Raw genomic sequence first — 22,144 nt, 5'->3', positions numbered from 1 at the left:
AATTGAGACGGGCGGGGGCTTCTTATCAGCCCACGAACACAAACATAATCGGACGCTGACGTCGCTCCGTCGCGACGATGTCTACCTAGGCCTAGGCGATAGCGCACATGAAAATATACTCCGATCTGATTCCAGGTCTCAGTTGGAAACGAGGCGTCGTGCGGTGCGGTTTATTACTGGATCCAGAAGATCGCTGGAAGTGAAACATAGGCGCAAACATAGGGTTTAAAGTCTCTACTCTCACACTCTAAAGCTCCCTCGCTCTCTCCGTGCGTGTATCGCGTGTGCGCACGCTCTCTCTCTCTGTCTTGTTTGCCAAGCTCAACACGTGGGCGAGCCTCAAAAAAGCAATATTATTATTGCTTTGGAAACGTGATTAGTTTTGGTTGTTGTTTTCCATTCGAATTATGTCGCAGCGCGTCTTAGTTATCGGCAGCGGGGGTCGGGAGCACGCCATTTGCTGGAAGCTCTCGCAGTCGCCCAAAATCTCGCAGATCTTCGCCCTGCCCGGTAGCTATGGCATTCAGGAGGTGAAGAAATGCCAGAATCTGGATGCCAAGGTCCTGGACCCAAAGGATTTCGAGGTAGGTTGTTGTCCCCGTCCACGGTTTGACCTTGAACCGCAGCTTTAAGTCAATTAACGGAGTCCCATGTGGGGGTTAATTGAGTTGCAGCTGCAAAAGCAAAAGTTCGTGGAAATTTCGGCACTTAAATGTGATTTGGTTCCGTTTTATTGCCTGTGTGATACATTTTTATGGCTTCCGAACATGGTAACTATGTGTGTTCCATGCTGTCGGAGAGTTTTTTATGCTCACCAGCCGCAATAAATCCGTAATCGAGACGCAGGAGAGCAGATTCCACTGCAGATTAAGTGCAGCGATCGCTGATAAGTCGCTGCTGCTCCCTTAACCCGTTGCTGGGCCACGGTGCTTGATTTGCGATTGCGAAACTTTGAGCGAATTATTTATTATTATTAGGCTTATATACACACATACACACATATATATGTACAGATGTAGTAGGCGTTAATCATTTGTAGAAGCAAATCTGCCACTCACTTTTTGAATAAAATATGCCATCAACATTAATTATATTTATAATATTGTTATTAAAAGATCGAGGCAACCATTGATTATTTAATCAAATAAATAATAATTGCTCTTTTAAAAATTTAAACTTTATTGCTTATTTAATCTTCTTTAACAGCATTGAATTATTTTTAATTGTCTTCAAAAAATATTAATTATAATTAATCGATATTCCATTAAATAAAAAAGTTTAAGATAGCAATTTTTGGTTTATTCAAAGATAACTGAAAGTGATCTTTCTTTGCAAACCAGTTTTTAAAGCTTCATCTACTTGATTTAAGCTAATTAATTATAGTAAGGGGCCGCAACAAAAGTTATAACAATTTAGTTTGTATGCTTAAGAAATTCTTTCAAATAATATGTCAAATAAATTAGGTGTTTTGTTTGCTTTTAACAATTACATTTAATTATTTTAGACATTTTTTGTTGGTCAGCATTTTGCTAGACAATTGGCCTGAAAACCAGGGATTTTATTGGGCAGCTCTGATGTTTTTCCTAAATAAATAAATATTATTGTTATTTAAATAATATTCTTTTGTCATAATATATTAAGTATATTATGATATTAACAAATTATATATATTTATAAAACATCATAAAAAAATGTAATAAAAACAATTTTGTAGATTTATTGTCATCTACCCTTATTAGCAATAGTAACTGTTGCCAAGAACTCGTTCATTAAATTTCTTAATACGGTATTATTGAAAGTATTAAATACATTTTTTAAATAAATACCTAGTCTAACCACACTTTGCTCGAAAGCAACTCTATTTAAATGATTTTTCCGTAAAACTGATCGAAGATCAACAAAAATGATCCGATATCTTGGTTTCACTTCATCGTAACCCCCGCGATACCCAATGAATATGTGAACAGATCGATTAACAGCAACTGCTTTTTGTTTTCGATTTGATATTTTAGCTTACGCTTGCTTAGCACTTCTATTTATTGTTTGATGCTTAATTAATTGTTTAGATCAAAATTCACAGATTCGTATGCTGGTCTCCATGGAGACCAGCCCCTTTCCCCGCCAAAGATTATCCAAAGATTCATCCGTCATCATCAGTGCCTCGGAGCACCGCGCCTCTGTCGCAGAGGTCGGAGCGTTGTCGTCGTGGGCGGATGGGTGAGGTAGATGGTCTTTGGTGTGGTGCTGGGACGGGATCTCGGTGATGTTGACTCCTGGATGTTGCTGGTGTAGACGTTGAAGGCAGCTGCATCGTGCTCCACGGTCTTCAGCTCGCCGGTATAGTAATCCTTGACTTGGTAGGGATGCGTCCTAATGTACTCCAGGGCCCGCAATATGTAGTCCGGCACTTTGGGTATGTGATCGCCCACGGGATGGTAGCCGAACTCATCGGCCACATAGTTGACACTGATCACAGAGCCCTCGGGTGAGGTGTAGCTTGATCCGCCCTGGACGGAAACGCCGCCCAGGCCTGCCTGCGAGGCGGATATGCCATTGGAGGTCTCGTAGGCGTACCTGTAGTTGCCATCCCGTTCCACCTGCAGCTCGTTTTGGAGCGTCTTGGTGTTCCGATCCGAATCCGGGATGTAGGAGGCACCTTGCACCTGCAGCACGGCCATAAGAGCTACACAAAAACTAACCTGTGGAATGGTATCAAAGACATTTGTTATTATCCATTACGGGAAGTCCCAGCTGGGGCTGGAGCTTGGCTTACAAGCGAATACATGATGGTGGAGGAGGAGCTGCTGCCGCGTTCGAGTTTGGTTCTAAACTACTTGCTCGCTTCACAGTGGCTTTCGTTTTTATATCCATCCGCTCACCAGTGATTTTTTGGCAATTTTTCTCCTCGGAAACCCAGTTCCGAGCCGCCAGCGTCGCGTCTCCGTCTCCGGTGGTGCGTCGTCATCTTCTCCATGATCATCGCTGTTGCCTGCCTTAGTCAGTCATAAATAAAATGATTTTATTTCTTATAAGTATTATTTTGTATAGGTATCAACGATGTTATTTGTCGTTGTCGCCGCCGCTGCAATTCCTAAAGTGTGGGATGGCATAAAACCAACCAAAAACAAAACAAGAGCGACAAAAATATATATAAAAAATAAAAAAAAAACGGAAAGAAGAGTAATAATATACTGTGAAACATTCGTGAATGGTATGCCCTACTCGAAGGTTGGGGCACTTACAATTTGATATGTATTGTGGCTGATCTTGAAAATCCCATATCGCCTTGCCTGACTTACATTCTCAAGGAAGTCTAAATACCAAGACGATCGTTGAACTATCTCACAACATCTTTGCCTCTGGAATTTACATTTAAGTTTAGTATTTGAGTGATTGATGGGTATGAATCATATAGTTAAGATTTATTTCTAATAATTTTTGGGTACTTTGTAATGTGTAAAGGCAGTTAAAACTTTCAGGGGAATTGTCGCTGCTGTAATACAAGCTTAATTGGATTTAAAAGGAAATGGCATTGGGAACACTTTTATTACCTTTCAGTTTAAGCCAAATTTCGAAGCCTTGGCTCACCTATACGATGCTTAATTAATTCCTCTTTGTTTTCCTTCAATTTGCATAGTTATTCTTAGAAATTGCATAGTTCAATCATTAAGCTTCACGACATAGTTGTTCTGATAAATGATGTATAAAAGTGTTATCTTCAAACATATAATTCAATCACTTCTTTTGCTAGCAAACCCAGACGAAATTTCCTGCTTCATCCCCGAGATATATCTTTACCGTCGAATATATACTGTTTTGGTAGATCTGCGAGAACCCGTCCGACTAATTCAGCAAAGCGTATCTAATTCCCTAACTTATCCGTGAACAAATGTGGCAGCATTCCTTGCCAGATCCCATTCTCCCGCACTTTATTTGCATATAATACAGTAAATCATGAGCGCACTCTGTAAAGCATAAAGACGAAAACGTTCTAGCCAAATTTGGCAGGTCTCCCCGTTCGGAGATTCCGAGTTTAAAATGTTGTTGATCTCTGTTTCTCTGCCGGTGATCTCTTCTCAGCCTCCCCGCCTTTCTCACCTGGCCAGTTCCGGCTGTCATAAGCTTCTTCTCTTTTAACCTTCGTTACGGGAAATTAAAACCTTGGCCGGGTTTGCCAAATCGGACTTAATTTGGAAAGTGGCTCAATAAAAACGTCATTTTCTCTTGGCAGCCACCGTGTGAACGTTCTTGAACTCTGGGAATTTGAAACCGGGATGAGTAGTCGGTGCTCCAGGTGCTAAATGGTCTGGAACGCAATCGAGTGCATTTCGGACACGTTTCACCTTGGTGGGGTAATCCGACTCTGCGTTGGCGCCAATTCGAATTAGAGCTGCGTAACGATATCGAAGTCACGCCAACCGCGAAACCGGACTAAGACGATCTTCTCGGATCTTCGATCTTCGATCTCCGATCAGCGATCCGGGCCTGGGATTAACTTGGTTTGTTGACACATGGCTGACATAGCTGGCGCCTTAGTCAGTTCATCTCGACGGTGGAAAGACAATGCACCCCCGGACCCAGTTTAATGGCAAAACAATTAGGAAGGCATTTAGTATTTTGGCGACAAATTGACGAGGGAACCGGTTGAGTACTTAGAGGAGTGTTATCTGCCACTCGGAATGTGGTTACAAAAAATCAAAACAAAGAAGTTGCTAATAATGATTATGACCCGGTTAGATGGGAAAATCCAATTTAGATCAGATTTTCATTAAATCAAATATGTAAATTAGAATATATAGTTATAAATTTAAGATTGTTGAGTGTTTGAGCTTTAAAGATATATGTGTGGAAGGAGAGGTACTTGTTTTCATGTTATTAAACAATTTCAACCTTGGGTAATACATTTGCAATGCAAGTAGGGGGCTTTCTGCCTTTCCAAATATTTGTTTCAGTGTGTCACTTGTATAAAAAATTGATTGTGATATCAATTAGGTAAATTGATTTGAGCTTAGCAAATGCGAATTTAACGGTTCTTTGATTATAATCATCTCAACCGAATTTAAATTTCTTCATTAAATTTGTTTTCATTATTTACCAAGCTTATTAATACCTGAATTTGTTTTATGGTTTTCCCAAAATTCCTAATGGGATTACATATTAATAAGTAAATGTGTTTTTAAACTAAATTATACTTATTGTCACCTTTCATTTGTAAGGTTGTGAAATTTATATATTATTTTGAATACCGAAGTAAAGATCACCCAGCTTACACGTTTGCCTGTATCGAGTTTATTTTAAAATGCTTAAAAATTATAGTACACACCTATACTTTGCAAATACATACATATAAGTTAAAAAGATCGATTTTAAAATACTTAAAATTATTATTTAACTATTAATTTTCACTTCTCTTTTTTTCCAGGCCATTGCCAAATGGAGTAAGGAAAATGAGGTATCCTTAGTGGTCGTGGGACCGGAAGATCCTCTAGCCTTGGGCTTGGGCGATGTCCTACAAAAGGCGGGTATAGCGTGCTTTGGTCCTGGCAAACAGGGAGCCCAAATTGAGGCAGACAAGAAGTGGGCCAAGGACTTTATGTTGCGTCACGGGATTCCAACGGCTCGATACGAGAGTTTCACGGATACGGACAAGGCCAAAGCGTTCATCAAGAGGTGAGCTACTTATTCAAGGTTTTTAAAGTGAAATGAGATTGGATTCCTCTCTTCCAGCGCCCCCTATCCGGCTCTGGTGGTGAAGGCGGCTGGTCTAGCCGCTGGCAAGGGTGTGGTGGTGGCCGCCAATGTGGAGGAAGCCTGCCAGGCAGTGGATGAGATCCTGGGGCAGCTAAAGTATGGACAAGCGGGAGCTACACTGGTAGTGGAAGAGCTTCTGGAGGGTGAAGAGATCTCGGTTCTGGCCTTCACCGATGGCAAGAATGTGCGAGCCATGCTACCCGCCCAGGATCACAAGCGGTTGGGTAACGGTGACTCTGGACCGAATACCGGTGGCATGGGTGCTTACTGTCCTTGTCCGCTGATTAGTCAGCCCGCACTGGAACTGGTCCAAAAGGCTGTCCTTGAGAGGGCCGTGCAGGGTTTGGCCAAGGAACGAATCTCTTACCAGGGCGTGCTCTACGCGGGACTCATGCTGACACGCGATGGTCCCCGCGTCCTGGAGTTTAACTGTCGCTTCGGAGATCCGGAGACTCAGGTGATTCTGCCTCTGCTCGAAACCGATCTGTTTGAGGTGATGCTGGCCTGTTGCACCGGGAAGTTGGACAAGCTCACTCTGCAGTGGCGCAGTGGAGTCAGTGCCGTGGGCGTGATCCTGGCCAGTGCTGGATATCCGGAGACCTCTACAAAAGGATGTGTTATCACAGGTATGTGAAGCAAGAAATGCTAATCCTTCTTGGAATTATCTAAATTGTATTTCTTAGGCCTTCCTGCAAACAACACTCCGACTCAACTGATTTTCCATAGTGGCCTGGCCGTGAACAAGGAAAAGCAAGCTCTGACCAATGGCGGTCGTGTCCTAATTGCCATTGCTCTTGACGCCGGCCTGAAGGAGGCTGCTGCCAAGGCCACCAAGTTGGCTGGCAGTATCAGCTTTTCCGGATCTGGAGCTCAGTACAGAACGGATATTGCCCAAAAGGCCTTTAAAATGTAATTACAAGTAACTCATCCATTAAAATCGATTGACAAAAATTAATACATTAAACAAGTCTAATAAATATATAAATGTTGGGCCATTAAAAAATAAGAAATTGTGCAAAATAGATTTATTTTTAATCATTTAGAGATCATCTTCCTTTCTAATTTAATTTTCTCAGCCATCTATTTAAACCTTCTCTATGTAATATATATCTTTCCTATTATTTATCTTCTATTCTCTATCTATACCAATTACTTAGAGCCACTGCCAACGCCCCAGGATTAAGCTACAAGGACAGCGGAGTAGATATCGATGCTGGCGATGCTCTCGTCCAGCGCATTAAGCCTTTGTCCCGAGGCACCCAGAGGCCGGGCGTCCTTGGTGGTCTGGGTGGCTTCGGTGGACTCTTTCGCCTGAATGAGCTCAGCTACAAGGAGCCTGTGATTGCTGAGGCCACACAGGGAGTGGGAGCCAAGATTAAGTTGGCCCTGGAACACGAGTTGTACGAGAACGTGGGTTACGACTTGTTTGCCCTCTCGGCCAACGATCTCCTTGAATTTGGCGCTGAGCCGGTGGCTTTCCTGGATTACATTGCCTGTGGCAAACTCAATGTTCCGCTGGCTGCTCAGCTGGTCAAGGGAATGGCCGATGGTTGTCGGGATGCGCGCTGCGCTTTAGTGGGTGAGAAAGGAATCTTAAAGTAACATTTAGAAAACCTATTAACTCCCATATATACCTTGTAGGTGGCGAAACAGCAGAGATGCCTTCACTCTATGGACCCGGACAGCATGACATGGCCGGCTATTGTGTTGGCATCGTGGAGAAGTCACGCGTACTCCCGCGATTCGATCTCTATCAGCCAGGAGATCTTCTTATTGGCCTGCCTTCCTCTGGTCTCCACTGTGCCGGCTTTAATGAAATTCTTACAAGGCTGCAAGAATTTAAAGTGAATCTCAAGGATCTGTCCCCCGTCGACGGTGGAGAGGATGGCCTATCTCTGGCCCATTCCCTGGCCACACCCACCCGACTGTATGTTCAACAGCTTCTTACCCACCTCCAGAATGGAGATGAGATCAAGTCGGTGGCCCATGTGACCCACGGTCTCTTAAACGATGTGAAACGTCTGTTGCCCGAGGGATTTGAAACCACCTTGGACTTTGGTGCGGTTCCCGTTCCTAAGATCTTTGGCTGGCTGGCCGGCAAGCTTAAGCTCAGCGCTGGGACGTTGTTGGAGCGACACAACTGCGGCATTGGTATGCTTTTAGTCTTGCCACAGACTAGTCAGTTGTGGCGCACTTCCCTGCCAGGAGCCAAGGTTTTGGGTGTCCTGCAGCGACGAGCAAAGACGAGCACTGGAGCTGCCGTGCAGGTGCGGAACTTTACGGAGCAACTGGAGCGCGTAGCCGCACCATTCGGAGGCCTTGGTGAACGCGAACTACCGGAGGAGCTCAAGAAACTGTCCTCCAAAGACACTGTAACGGCTTCAAGGGCGGAATGCTTTGAGAATGCCGCTGGACGCCGCCTCACTCGTGTTCCCGGCCACTACAAGGATCCCATTCTTATCTTGGGCACCGATGGTGTAGGCACCAAGCTGAAGATTGCCCAGCAAACGAATCGCAACTCCAGCGTAGGCATCGATCTGGTGGCCATGTGTGTCAACGATATTCTGTGCAATGGAGCCGAGCCGCTGAGCTTCTCGAGTTACTATGCCTGTGGTCAGTGGCAGGAGGAGCTGGCGAAGGAGGTCCATTCCGGTGTCCTAGAGGGTTCCCGCCAGGCCAATAGCAGTTTCATTGGTAAGTTATCTAGGCGCGAAATTTAAGTACAAACATTAATTTACACTTGCTTGCTAGATTCGCATAGTGCTGCCTTGCCGCTCCTGTACGAGCCCCAGGTCTATGACCTGGCTGGCTTCGCCTTGGGTATTGCTGAACGCTCCGGTATCCTGCCTCGATTGAGTGACATTCAGCCAGGAGATGTGCTCATTGGCTTGCCATCGTCGGGTGTCCACAGCAATGGTTTTAGCCTGGTGCACGCTGTCCTCAAGCGGGTCGGCTTGGGTATCAACGATAGGGCTCCTTTCAGCGAGAAAACAATTGGCGAGGAGCTCTTAGTGCCCACAAAGATATATGTAAAGGCGTTGGCTGATCTGCTGTCGCAACCAAATCACGGAATCAAGGCGCTGGCCCACATCACAGGCGGCGGACTCAGTGAGAACATTCCGCGTGTGCTGCGCAAGGATCTGGCCGTGCGACTGGACGCAAATGAATTCCAGCTACCGCCTGTTTTCGCCTGGCTGGCATCAGCCGGGAACATTAGCTCCTCCGAGTTGCAGCGGACGTACAACTGCGGCTTAGGTCTGGTCCTGGTGGTTTCCGCCACCGATGCCGATCGAGTTCTGAAGGAGTTGCGGTACCCACAGCGAGCTTCTGTGGTCGGAGAGGTTATTGCCCGCAAGGATCCAAAGAGGCCGCAGGTGGTGGTCCAGAACTTCGAGGCCGTGTTGGCGAAGACCCAGAAGATGCTCTCTATGCCTCGTAAACGAGTGGCTGTTCTCATCTCAGGAACGGGCAGCAACCTGCAGGCACTCATCGATGCCACTCGCGACTCCGCCCAGGGTGTGCATGCCGACATTGTGCTGGTGATTAGCAACAAGCCGGGTGTCTTGGGTTTGGAACGTGCCCATCGAGCTGGGATTCCCTCCGTGGTCATCGCACACAAGGACTTTAAGACCCGAGAGCTCTACGACGATGAACTGACACGAAATCTCAAGGCAGCTCGTGTGGATTTGGTATGCCTAGCCGGGTTTATGCGCATTCTGAGTGCACCGTTTGTGCGAGAGTGGTGTGGCCGTCTTATCAACATCCATCCCTCGTTGCTGCCCAAGTTTCCGGGTCTTCATGTCCAGCGGCAGGCGTTGGAGGCTGGCGAGAAGGAGTCCGGATGCACGGTTCACTTTGTGGACGAGGGCGTGGACACGGGAGCCATTCTAGTTCAGGCTGCAGTTCCCATATTACCCGGAGACGATGAGGATACATTGACGCAACGCATTCACAAGGCCGAGCACTGGGCTTTCCCCAGAGCTCTAGCCCTGTTGGCCAGCGGAACAGTGCGCCTCAATGCCGAGGGAAGGACAACACTGCCATCCTAGGACTGTTATTAGCCAGGCAAAGCGAACGAAATTCACAGGGATGTTCATATCTGCCGATAAAAGACGTTTTTTATATACATTTTTAGATATTCAACATTTGATTGGTTAAGACTGCAATTCATTTTTAATAAATAACTATTATTTCCCTCCCTTAGGGAGCTACATATAAACTAATATCACCAATGTTTCGTTAAAAAACGAACTTTCCATCACAAAAGATTGCTAAAGAGGGAAAAGATGCTTGTATTCGAAGTCTGCTGCTTCTGTTCATTGTTGTTGATATTGGCATCCGGAGTTAGTCGTCGCATCACGTTACGTTGCAATTGCGGCTCGCTGAAAACTCTTTCGCCTATTGTGTCTAAGTTCTGGCGAAAGAACTGATTCTTCAGGATGGGCACCAACAGGTTATACTTGTCAATTAGCTTGTTCAATTGCTGGACTTCCTCCTGATGTTGCTGCTTGAATGTCTGCCATGCAGCTACCTCGTCGGGGCGTTGCAATGGCCACTCGCCGTAGAAGGTACGTTCCTTGCGCACCTTATCCTTGAGCTGTGCAACAGCTTCCCGTATGTCCTTGCTTAGGCTAATCCACTCCGGCGTGAAGCCATTGTCCAGCATTATCTTGTTTAGCTTGTGCGTGGTAAAGTCTAGATAGGGAGTCTGCGACTGTGCCGATGACAGCGGCTTTCCGACCCCATTCAGATTGTCAAAGTCGCCCTTGGACATCGCTTCCTGGATTAAATCCTCCACTACGCGCTCGATGCCGTATTTGGTCTTTATGGCGTGCTTGCGGAAATGGTTGCCCTTGGACATCAGAGTCCTTTCGCCCGCAGCCGCCTTGTCGATGCGATGCTCGAGCACGCGCTCTTGCGCCTTCATGGCTCTCACCTGTTGGTACTGCTTCTGGCGCTGAAACGGATTTCCGACGCCAATGCCTTCGTTGGACAGGTACTGTCGGTGCTGCGGAGCAGTGTGTTGAATATCAAACTCCATGGCTTCGTCCTCGTCCTCCTGAATGTTGCGCCGCCCTTTGGCAAACTTCTCCTGCAGCACCCTGAACGCCTCGTCCACTTGCTGGAAGCGTTCGGCGCTGGCCTCTTCAGTGCCAGAGTCCGGATGCACTCGCTTCACCAGGTCCAAGTAAGCGTGGCGCACGGTATTCTGATCCGCTGACTCGTGCACACCCAGGATGCGGAAGCACTCCTAGTAATGCAGGTGACCAGTTATATAATAGGAAGGGAAGCAACGCAACTAAAGATTTCCTCTTACCGAATACACTTCGCGGCGTTTAAGGTGCAACAAGCGATGGGAGCCTCGGCCTGTGTGACGAATTGAGGCACCTAAGACACGTCCTGCTAGCCACATTGTAAACTCCTCTTAATTAACTGCCAACTCGAAATTCGAATTAAGTATCTAATTTTCAAAACTGACATTAATGTCATTTAAACTATTATTATCATTTGTTTACGTTTTGAAGTACAAACAGCTGTTTTGCCGCTTTAGACCAGGGCTACATTTTGATATTAAAAATAATCGAGTTTAAACCTATCGTTATCGTCGGGCTTCCCGCCAACGATCATTTCATTTTGAAAACAGATCGAAACAGCTGGTAGGCACCAAGGACAGCAAGAGTCAGTGAGTCTCTCCAAGGATATTCACGACTACTCTAGGGGCCGATATGACGATGGCTTTGACGTGAAGCTCGAGAACTTCTTGCTACTACCTGTTCATTAAGCTACTGAATCGATCTCACACCGTGGCAGAAAGAGGCCAAAGGCGCAATTTCGGCGACTAGTCACCTAGTTTAACTAAGTTTAACGAAACGTCTGAGTCTTCAGGAAATCGAGAATGGAATAATCTATATAATAATAATGAAAGCTACAAATATACTTTAGGAATCACGGGACCTCGAATCCCAGGTTCGGCGAGTGTCCAAAGCGACCAGGAAGCAGCTTAGCTTAGAGGCTGTAAAGTAATCGCATGACTCTACAACCTCTAATATATCTTACCTGTAAAATAAAATGGACTTTACGTAACTGTCAGTGTTTTGCCCAAAAAGAAGGGCTTATTAACAGGCTGTGGTGAAGATAGTATCTTATAGAAAAGTTTCGTCAGTTTCTTGGTTTTAAGCCCATAGAAATGTATTGGCCGCATCCCGAGACAAGGTCGTTACCATTCAAAAAGAGAGGTATGCTTTTAGGCGGATAACACAGACTTATCTTAAGTCAGGTCAGCATAAATTAAAATATGTATTATTAAATTTAATTGCTCAGTTTTGTGAACATATTAGTTACAAGTTAACCAATCTTTTAATAACGAGCAAAATTAAAATTGAATCTGCGTGCCCCTTGTTTAGAAGAATGTGGAAACGAAATGGGTTTTGAAGCGGAGAAGATCGAGATCCACAGGTATGAGGTGCTTGGATAAATATTGAAGCGTGTTGGCCTTCTGTTTTGTAATGCGTGTTCGCCCCCAATGAGTTTCTAACCCACATCCAAAGCCGTACATAAATAAATTCTAGATTCGATTGAAGGCGATGACCAAATCTGCGAAAGAGCCAAGCTCATCTGCAATTCAAAGCATCCTTCATGCTCTACATAAACTGAAACAAGTTGGCTGTAATTGTGTCATAATTAAAATATGAAAATAGTATTCTTGTTTTTCTTTACCTAGTTATTTTAATTAATTATTTAAGTAGTAAAATGGAAAATGGTACTAGGCAAATGGTCACTAGGCAATTCCTCCCAATTAATATTACAGAACTCATAAAAAATACATTATATTTTGATAATACATTTTTGCTTTTCCATAGATACACCTCTTTTAAAATGAACTTGATAATTTTATAGTTTGCCCCATAATTATGATTCAATTGATCAATATGCTGATTTTTTTTGAATTACCGGTCTGGACTGCTCTTTTTTTCCTAGCATCCCGTTTGGCTTGTTTGGAACCGGCACATTAGCATACATAGACATATAGAGGACAGGATGCGGCTGGTTTGCTCTAAATACTTCTTATCAATGTTGCCATGCTGTGGTTCTAGTCATCATTTTCCACGGTATCGGGCGTGAACAGATCGCACACTTCGAGGAACTGTGCCATCTTCATGCCGGCATAGCCGCCCAATAAAATGCCAGGTATGACAGTGGCTATAATACTAACATACATGCGTGTATTAGTCTTTTGAATTTTTTTCAGCTCCTTGTACTCTGTGTAGTTTTTATCGAACGGCATCTTGGATCGGGGCTTCAGCTGTAGCGTTTTTCGAAATTCAAATACAAATACAAAACTTATTCTGAGGGTAATGTCAAGACTTTCTCTGACCAAAATTGGGCAGGCACGCCCTAGAACTTGGACACTGAGCCCGAACTCAAAGCCCAAACCCTCATCTGGCATGCGTGTCGCCGGAATATTTCAATGTGCGCCCTATATGGTACTTCCGTTCTGCTGTCCCAGCACTTAGATTTCGTCAACCGTCTGATGACCACTCTTCAATTGGCTTGCAATGGTCTACGTTTCCCACTTTGAATGGCTGACGATTTGGCCTTAAGTTTAATGTGTCACTGTGGTCTGTGTGATGATCAATTTTACTGTCTGACAGAGCGTAGAGGGGTAGGTCCTAAGATAGGGATAATGACTTTTCCTGTCATAGTGACCTCTAATTAGAGTAGTAATTTCTTCAAATTTTTAAGCATAATTAGTAACTCCACTCAAGTACTTTAGATTTAGCATACATACAAAATTAAGCTGACCAAGAGGGTTAAGCTCATCAGTAAAGTGATTTATAAGTATTCATTCTAAAATCCTTAAGGCACTTGGAAAGCTGGAATGTAAATAACTGACAAGGGTATAGAATGTTAAACAAACCCTGTTTTATGACTACTTTTATGACCCTTTTAGCAGGTTCGTTGCCTGAGTATTTTGTGAGCCTCTAATATATCTATACTGCTTCCGTTTGCCATTTCGCACATTTTGAGGAGTAGTTGGGTTTTTAGGGCCTTTGAATAGTTATTCAGAATCGAGGATGTTTGGGTTAAACCAACCAATCTAGGCACATGCCCATCGCAATAAGGTGGAATTTCCTAGGACACATTGTTGCGTAAAATATGAACAGTTCCGAAAAAAAGAGAAAAACTGAAATGGATATCCTAAGTATTAGGAATATTGACTCTTAATAGCCTTGGGAATAATAAGGGAATCACTATTGAAAATATAAAGATTGTGCCAGCGAAGTGCAGGACAGATTATGACTAATTCTTTAGAGTCCTAGTTTTATGGTCCACTCTTTTTTATTGATCAACCCTTCAACAGGTTCGTTTCTTCAGTCTTTTGTTAACCGCTTTTAGGTTTCCTTCCGTTTGTTATTTTAAGTACTTTTCGGTTACAGTTCAATTAGAATAAATATCTTTTAAAATGAAGATTAACTACACTTCAGTTAACAAACATTTTAAGCTCAGTCAAAGCAATTTTAATAGTAATAATTTTAGAATATTTAAAACCCATTAATTTGTTGGAAAATAGAATCATTATAAATTAAATTAAAGTAAAAACGTAACAATAAAATAAATCATTTTAAGTATTTGTTGAAGAAATATATGTTACATAATTAAACGGAAAATGTGAATTCAAAGGCTATATTCATTCTTCAATTTCCAGTTCGTTGCTTAAGTCTTTCCTTATCCTGTAAAAGTTGTCGCTTAATTTTTCCCAAATAAGGTAGCTGAACGAAATGGAGATTAAGGAATCACCAGGATTCTTAAATACAATTAGCTGGATTTTCTAGGAAAGCAAGGATGATTCGACTAATCCTGCCCAGAGGACTGAACCCATGTACACATGTTGTTGGGCCAAAGGTACACAAGTTGGCCAGTATTCGTGCGGCGCTGTTAAATTGCCTTTTTGCCGGCTAAGATTTCCGAGCCGAGTTTTTAGCGGCGTGTAACGGCGGCAAACGATCGGTCGGCGGAATGCCAAGAAGTCGCAAGCTTTCAGCCTCAGTCTTCGGCTTTTCAGTATGCTTTTGACTGTGGCGCGTTGTGGACGTTGAGAGGCTGCGGCAAACTTTGGCTGCTAACAAGTGTATGTATCGATCACTGACTGGGTGTGTGCGTGTGTGTGAGTTCCGAGAGCCGTTAAGAAGTCTGCGGAGGCAAGAAAATCCGAGGAACGGGCACGTTGCGCTGTTTTATTTTCTTTGAGCCGTCTTACATTTCTACCTTCTTTTACTCTGTTTCTCTTTTGCTTCTCTGCCTTCTTCTTGCGCTGCCTTTTCTGCTGTCGTGTCTTGTGGTCTCGGCACAAGCGTAAGTGTGTGTGTGTGTGAGCGGCGACTTCAGGTGCAGGCGCGTTGATTTTCTCGAACAAGTTTCAGTCTTAATCTGGCCTTCGTGTGGCATGGTACAGTAAACGCTCTCCCGGATCTTTTTAGATATCAGTGCCCTGGTGCCTTGGCTTGTGAATGTATTTGGCCCCGAAACTGGATTTATTCAATTGTTGTTGTGTGCTGAATTCTGTGTGTGTGTGTGTGGCAAAGGATTTCTGTGCATTTTAATAGAGGCGCGTGCTTGTTTCGGGTGTGCTTAAAATGCAACAAAGCCAAAACAAAAAGGAATTTAACAAAGTGCAACATAAACAGTGAACATTTGGGGACCAGTTTTAATTTCAAGCCAAAAGAAACAATAAAAACATGAAATGAACTAAAATTGGAAACATTTAACATGCTACAAATCAAAACAATTAAAAAATCAAGAAACTTCTAAGAAAAGGATACAGAAATCTTTTAATTTTGTATAAAAAAATATATCTCAACACCAAAACAAATCCAATAAACCTCACTACAGCTAGGAAGTTAATTTGAAATAGAGCAACTCTTGCCGCTATAATGATTCCGTGTTGTTTTTAAAGCAACCAAGTTAGTTGAACTTCTAGTATAATTTCTTTTAGCCATTTTCTTATGCTTCTTCGTATTGTAAGCTGCCCGGTTTTTACCAGTCCATTAACTTGTCTGTGCCTTTTGCACTTTACTTTTGTTAACTGACATTAGACGGCCGCCAAGACACGTATGTGTGGTGTAGTACCCTCGGGGAATGGTAGTACATAGTACCCTCCACACTCCGCCGTACTCACTTCACATGCCAGCTGCGCATTTACGCTCCCATTAACCGGGCCTAAATAACACACACACCACATATGTGGCCCAAAAGAAGCCACAACTGGGCAGCAAGTGCTTTGCACAACAATATGGCCAAGAGAAATGGCGCTGCCAGAAATAAGCACAAGCTGTTGCCAAAAAATAATTAGAGCTGCAGCCAAAGTGCAGTCTGTTTCGGTTAGGTAACATAATTCCAGCCACAACTCTCTCTCTCTCTTTGGCAAGTTTGTGCCTTAAGTCATTTGTTTATTTTCTTCAAATCATGGCAAACAAAAATGTGAAATTTGGAATTCTTAGAGGCCTTTCCTCGCACGGTTTTCACCTAATTAGCATAAGTATTTCTTCGAAGATTTTGGTTACCTCGAAACATAAGAATGTTCCCAACGCATTCCGAAGACGTGCTCAGACTGGTGACGAGAATTCTCGGTTTAACTTCTTTCGGTTCGGTTCTTCGCCATATGGCATGCATAATTAAACAGACCCAGCCCCATTAGAGAAACTATAGATAGTTTGACTATCCGCAGCGATCATAAATTACGTTTATGTGGCGCGCTTTAATTTCGTTTAGCTTAATCTTTAATCAACTTGAATATATGTACCTCTCAGCAGTGCAACACTGGCCTTGCCCATTAAAAACTATATATACATAAATAGTGAACGAAAAAACCAAAAGTTGCCATAAAGAAAAAGAGCTGACACCGCCGTTGTCGGGGAAAGGGAGAGAGACCGTCGTCGTAGTCGCCTTTGTTGACCTCAAGGATAACCAGCTGACATGCCACATAAATTGGAATACTAAATATTCGCGAACGATACAAAACGAACCCATATTGTGGTTATATTTATACCTACAGCTGCATTTACAAGAGGTGAGTTGCATATTGAAAGGGCTACGAATGAGCTCCTAAAGAGTGGAAGAGTAAAAGAGTTGGGGACTTGGAAGGGAATCGGAAATAAGAGGGAACTATCGATCGGGAGACTGGAATATCGATGAATAAATACTGATGACTATATTCTTCGGCTTTGAAGCTGACATCATTACACGGCGCTAGCTACTATCCATCATTAAACAATAATGAAGTAAAAACCAATTTCAGGCCACGCCTCATTTCGACTCGGTCATTGCGCAAATATTCGATTATATATGTAGACACATGTATCCATAAACAATGGCATGCTTTCGTTTTATCCAACAATTTGCAATTAAACTTCGCTTTAATTGTGTTTAAATAATTGATTGATTCCTCTGATTGCGCCAAGAGTGGTTATATGTATATAAAGCAATCAATATACACAAACATATATGTTTCCATTAAGCCATAAAAAGTGGCACACGCGGCGACAATAAGAACAATTTCTTTTACTTTCTATTAGACAAAACCCCAAAAAGAGCTTCGATTGTCTGTCGGCCGTGTCTGACTCGCCTTTGTTGTCACATTCATTCAATAAAGGCCAAGTCGAGCGGGCCCTCAGCCCCACGACCGCTCCTCCTCCTCCTCCCTCCGGAGAGGCGAAAAGCGAGAGCTACCAAACAGTTAACCTCAATTTCAAGACGCACTCTGAGCTCTGCTGTTGTTGTTGATGTTGTTTTTATTCTTATTGTTGTTTTTGTTGCTTAATAAAAGAAACCGAAACGCCGTAGAAGTAGTAAAAAATTTCACTCAAGCCAAGTCAACTTAAAGTGAAAAGCAGAACAAATGACGTACAAGCCCGTCACAAGAAATCCCACTCGTTGGATCTTTAAAAAGCGCACAAAAACTTTATTTGCTCTCATCTGTGGCTCTGTTTTTGTATATTTATTTTTTTTTTTGGCAAAGCAAAGCTATTTGGCAAACACAAATAAACCCGTTTTTTTATGGAAATTTGTGCCATGATTAAGGAATCTCGAAAAAGATGAGTTCTACTTAAGTAATTTCCATAGCTCTGCTAAAAAGTATCGAAATCGAATCAAGTAAAACTTGTTTTAGCGCGTGCTTTATGGCCCAGAGTCGCGCTGTGGCTTAGTCATAATTTGTATATTGGTATTTACCTCGGAGCTGCCAAACGGAAGTTGCGGATAAATGTGGAAAGCTAGCCGTGAAGTACCTTTTACACATTTACCTTTCTATAGAGAAGTCAAGTTCGTTGCCTAAGTCTTTCGATTTGTCTGTGTTTTGTAGTTGCGTTAAATTGCGATTTGACCAGAATTGCATGTCCATACAATTTCTCTTTCAATGGCTTTTGACTCTTATATAAAAGCAAATTACTATTTTGAAGAAAACTTTTCCTGACTAAGCCGAAAACAAAGGCATTGAGTTTCGTTTGCACTTCGATGATCTAATCCCCGCATTTCACAGGAATCAAACATTAAAAAGAAACACCAGAAAGAAATCTATTAGTTGGGCTATGAGCTCAGATGGCAAAGAATTCTTTGACCTTTTTCCAAGGCTTAGAATTGGCAGGTAGAGGCATAAGAACACAACAAAAAAAAGACAAAATAACAACATGCCTAGAAATCAATTCACAACAATCACACCCAGGTAGGGGACTTAAAATCATTCAATTTTCATACCTGTACTGAAAGTGCGAGAAGTCAAACGAAGTCGGGAAAAGAAAATTAGTTTTTGGAGCCTGTTCCCAGGGGTGGAATTCGGTTAACTGCAATGATAAATCTACTGTCTTATATCAAGTGTCAGTTGGCCATTAGATGAGAGAGGAATGTCAGGGCGTGTCTGCCTTCATTGATCTTAGAGGAGATCCCCTAATGAGCTGATCCCATCCTGATTTCTCAGATTTTCACCGACATGCCAGTCTCTGTGGCTTATTATGGCGCAAAATGGATCTGCAGTGCGTGTCTGACGCTCATCAAATCATTAAATAATTATAACAATTCGGTTGGGTCGATCATTTTCTAATCAACAACTTTTTTCCCGGTAACGAAAGTTGTCGTAGATTTTGATTTTCAATTTGCCGTTTTGGAAATTCTCAACTTCCGTCTCAGTGGCAGTGAAAGTGGCCACGAAAGCACGACTCATTCTAAAAGCGCTTTAATGGTCATCTCAGCGCTCTCCATTTCTCCGCCGCAAAAGAAAAAAAGCAGCTTAATCACGTTGAAAAGCAGTTGACAATTTCATAAGTTTTCCTATCCTAGGTGGGCGCTTTCACGGCGCCATCTGCCATTGCCCGTCGATTAGTTACAATTGCCACAAATTTTCTTTATTTTTCCCGCTCCTCTCTCGAATCTCTCCCAATCTTTTCTCCCCGCCTCGCCATGTTTGCGTGCGTTTTCTGTTTGCTGCTTATATTTTTAATTGTGAGAATTGTGTACGGAAAAGTAGAGCTTGATTGCAGGGGAAAAGCCAAAACAAAACAAAAAACATTTTACGCTGTCATTGTCGACAATTGTTGAAATAGAGAAAAAATGATAGATGTAAGCTCAGCGAAGAGAGTTGTCTCTCTGATTTGATGCCATCTTATCAGGCTTCTAGTTGGCAAGAAAACTCTCCCAAGACCCGCCATTCACTTTCAAGATTATCTCTATTTTTAAGCTGCCGAATCTCCAAGCAAACTACTCACTGAAAATATAATTCACATGACTGCTTCACACCGCAAATATACACACACAAAAGGCACAACTCTTGGTTAGACCGTCTGACTCTTGACTCCGGTGTGCATATTTCAGTTAACCTGTTTTGGGCCGCTCGCTCGTTGCCTTTTTGGGCTGCATTCTTGACGGCTTCGCATCTTGGCATCTTTCGCATCTGCGGATCTACGAGTCACGCAGTCAGCATCTTCAAAAGTTTCCAAAGAAAACAACAAATTAGGAAACTGATACTGGGGCTGGGTGTGATAGTGATACTCTTGGGCAAGGGCTTGTGATTGATGGACTTGAAAAATGAGTTACAAAATAAATAAAAATATATTTAAGAGGGTTTATTTTAAAGCCTATGCATTTACTTACTTGGAAGCTTAAGAATCATTTCAATTTAATAAAAATTAAGTTAGAGAAGTCACTCGTCGGCCTGCTTTTGGTGATATAATCTTGACTCTTCATTGTTTTGAATGATAGCACTTCAAGAAATCACGGGTGTGCCATCATTTTCCCTTGTGGTTCTTGTTGTTGTTTGGCATTGTTTATAACCTGATTTTGTTGTTTCAAGCCGAAACGCTGACTTCATTTCGGCATTTCCAGAGTGTGTTTGTGGGTGGATCTGTGTGTGTTTTTGAGTTTGTGCTGAGGTGCGCAGTCGGATTGCATTTCTTTGGCATTTCGACTTCTTCACTCGACCAAGTCGTTTGTTTACCAGTTACCAAATCTTGAAAACAAAACTTTTCCTTGTCTATTTACGAATTAAATATTAATTGCACTTTTGTGGTAACCACCCACTTCGACGCCCCGCCGCGCTTCTTTGCGTTTTCTGCTTGTGAAAGTGTTGGCCGGTGGAAGCCACTTGACCATTTTGTGCCCAGCTTTCGTCGGCTCTGGCCGTACATGAAAACAAATGAATGTTGTTGCAAGTCTGATGTTTGCCAAGCTGCTGCTGCCGGTTGCAAGTTACCCGAAAAAGATAAATACAAGTACAAGCCCGGTGAAAAGAGCTATTTGACTTGGTTAAGGAAAATGGTTTCAGAAAAAGGCATTTACGACGGGAAAATCAAACAAGTTTGGTAATATCTTTCTCAGTTAGTTGATAAGAAGTCAGTTTGCTAACTATTTATTAGGTAAAAATCCAAGTTATTGATAGATTGATGGTATTTTAACAACATATTATATGATTAACTTATAGTTTAAATACATTCCAGTATTTTATGGTTTCGGCAGTAAATCTGATAATTATACGATATTTTGTAAATTAGATTTCTTTCTATGCATTGATGGATATATCACATAAGTATAGCCTTCAAAGCTCATTAAACCCTTTTATTTTCCCGACCAATAAGACCTACATTAAGGCCTCATTGCCTTAGCCGCAACTTTGGCCACAAACAATTCAAGTAACCCAAATACCAAAGCGTTCGAAAAAAAACAAAAATAAAAAAAAACACACTTACATGCCACAAAGCCCGAAACTAGTTCATTGGGTCTCTCCACCGATCGGCCAGCAGCTGCCCCAGCTGGTTTTCCCTCTGAGCCCGATCTCCTCGAGCTCCACAGCTCCCTGCGGCTTCGGCTACCTGACCATCGAAATTAAACACAAATTTTTATGTTGAGCCGAAAGATCAATGCAAGGTGGCGGTGGAGGGGGCAGAAAAGAAATCACGAAGCCAGAAAGAACATAAATTTACATAAAAATCTGGTTTCTGGTGCTGTGAGTCTCTCCTTTCCTCCTGTGAAGTGAGACTCATAACGGTTGGGTTGATTGGATTATGGAAAGCTTTAGGCCCAATGAGAGTGAGTCTGATTGGTGGAACAAAGAAGCCGCTTCTTAAGGGATTCTGATAGGAGAGTCAAGAATAAAAGTAAACATTTTTTAACGATTTTAATAAAGAAAAACATTGTTAAATTCAGCTTTATTTAATAGAATATCTTCAACAAACTCCTCCAAGTTAATATGTGCAATTTTACGAGTTAAAGTTAATCTATCTCAGCATTAAATTGATCAATTTCCTTTGATGTCTCTAGTAAAAGTCTCGTTTAAATTAATAGAAACCCCAGCTGTGTTTATTATTCATTAGACTGTCTATCCCAGATTGATCTGCTTGACTTGATTGCTATCCGCAAGTTAAATGTTTCTCTAACTGATCTCAATTGAAGACCATCAAATTAGATAAATACATTGGCGGTTCTCCATTTCATTAAAGCTTTTTCTTTCTCATTTCTGCAAGCATTCGATCCTCGTTTACTGTCCCAGTTTTTCCTCCACAACTGCAACTCCATTTCCCTCAGACACCGAAAAACTAACTCAATTTGTTAAAAAAAAGGGGAAAAGCAAAATGCAATTGACCTTCAGGCCAAAAGAAATCAAAGTAAAATAATATTTGGTCATTAGTTGGGCAGGCACAAAAAACTGAAAACGTGTTCGAGATGCCCCTCCCCGCATCGATTTGTTCGGCCAATATAGTAAAAAAAAGCAAAAAACAAAAGGAAAATTGGCAACGAAAGAAAACACTGAAAATGCTCTCCAGACAAGTGTGCAAGTGAAAGTGCCGCCTTGGCGGAATGGTGGAAAATCATGAGCTTGTGTGAAGATAGATGGCCAGTGCGAAATGAAAAT

General features: G+C 42.6%; 5 protein-coding genes across 5 annotated transcripts in view; 2 read left to right on the top strand and 3 right to left on the bottom strand.

The window, feature by feature from the left end:
* Nucleotides 1-105: 105 nt before the first annotated feature.
* Gart (trifunctional purine biosynthetic protein adenosine-3 Gart) lies at nt 106-9,970 on the top strand. The gene is made up of 7 exons (XM_020954471.2): nt 106-584; nt 5,423-5,670; nt 5,728-6,377; nt 6,435-6,660; nt 6,909-7,330; nt 7,393-8,445; nt 8,503-9,970. The coding sequence occupies exons 1-7, from the start codon at nt 408-410 to the stop codon at nt 9,798-9,800; spliced, it is 4,074 nt and encodes a 1,357-aa protein (XP_020810130.2). The 5' UTR covers nt 106-407; the 3' UTR covers nt 9,801-9,970.
* Pcp (Pupal cuticle protein) lies at nt 1,987-5,258 on the bottom strand. The gene has a single exon (XM_086832300.1). The coding sequence runs from the start codon at nt 2,676-2,678 to the stop codon at nt 2,154-2,156; it is 525 nt and encodes a 174-aa protein (XP_086688426.1). The 5' UTR covers nt 2,679-5,258; the 3' UTR covers nt 1,987-2,153.
* LOC110185555 (dnaJ homolog subfamily C member 28) lies at nt 9,897-11,334 on the bottom strand. The gene is made up of 2 exons (XM_020954472.2): nt 11,069-11,334; nt 9,897-11,002 (listed from the first exon to the last, which is right to left on the bottom strand). Exons 1-2 carry the CDS (start codon nt 11,162-11,164, stop codon nt 10,010-10,012), a joined length of 1,089 nt encoding a protein of 362 aa, XP_020810131.2. The 5' UTR covers nt 11,165-11,334; the 3' UTR covers nt 9,897-10,009.
* A 1,228-nt stretch (nt 11,335-12,562) lies between these two features.
* Nucleotides 12,563-13,157, bottom strand: LOC110186059 (essential MCU regulator, mitochondrial). Its single transcript, XM_020955096.2, has one exon. The coding sequence runs from the start codon at nt 13,034-13,036 to the stop codon at nt 12,842-12,844; it is 195 nt and encodes a 64-aa protein (XP_020810755.1). The 5' UTR covers nt 13,037-13,157; the 3' UTR covers nt 12,563-12,841.
* A 2,014-nt stretch (nt 13,158-15,171) lies between these two features.
* uif (sushi, von Willebrand factor type A, EGF and pentraxin domain-containing protein uif) overlaps nt 15,172-22,144 on the top strand; it is a 32,234-nt gene continuing 25,261 nt past the window's right edge. Inside the window, 2 exon segments of the mRNA XM_020954510.2 lie at nt 15,172-15,199; nt 16,563-16,819. The gene's annotated coding sequence lies outside the window, so the exon portion shown is untranslated.

This window comes from Drosophila serrata, unplaced genomic scaffold, assembly GCF_035046125.1.
Source record: "Drosophila serrata isolate PLE 108 unplaced genomic scaffold, ASM3504612v1 contig_245, whole genome shotgun sequence".
Classification (NCBI taxonomy): domain Eukaryota; kingdom Metazoa; phylum Arthropoda; class Insecta; order Diptera; family Drosophilidae; genus Drosophila; species Drosophila serrata.
The sequence above is the reverse complement of the archived record's forward strand: the minus strand, read 5'-3'. Positions and strand labels throughout refer to the sequence as shown.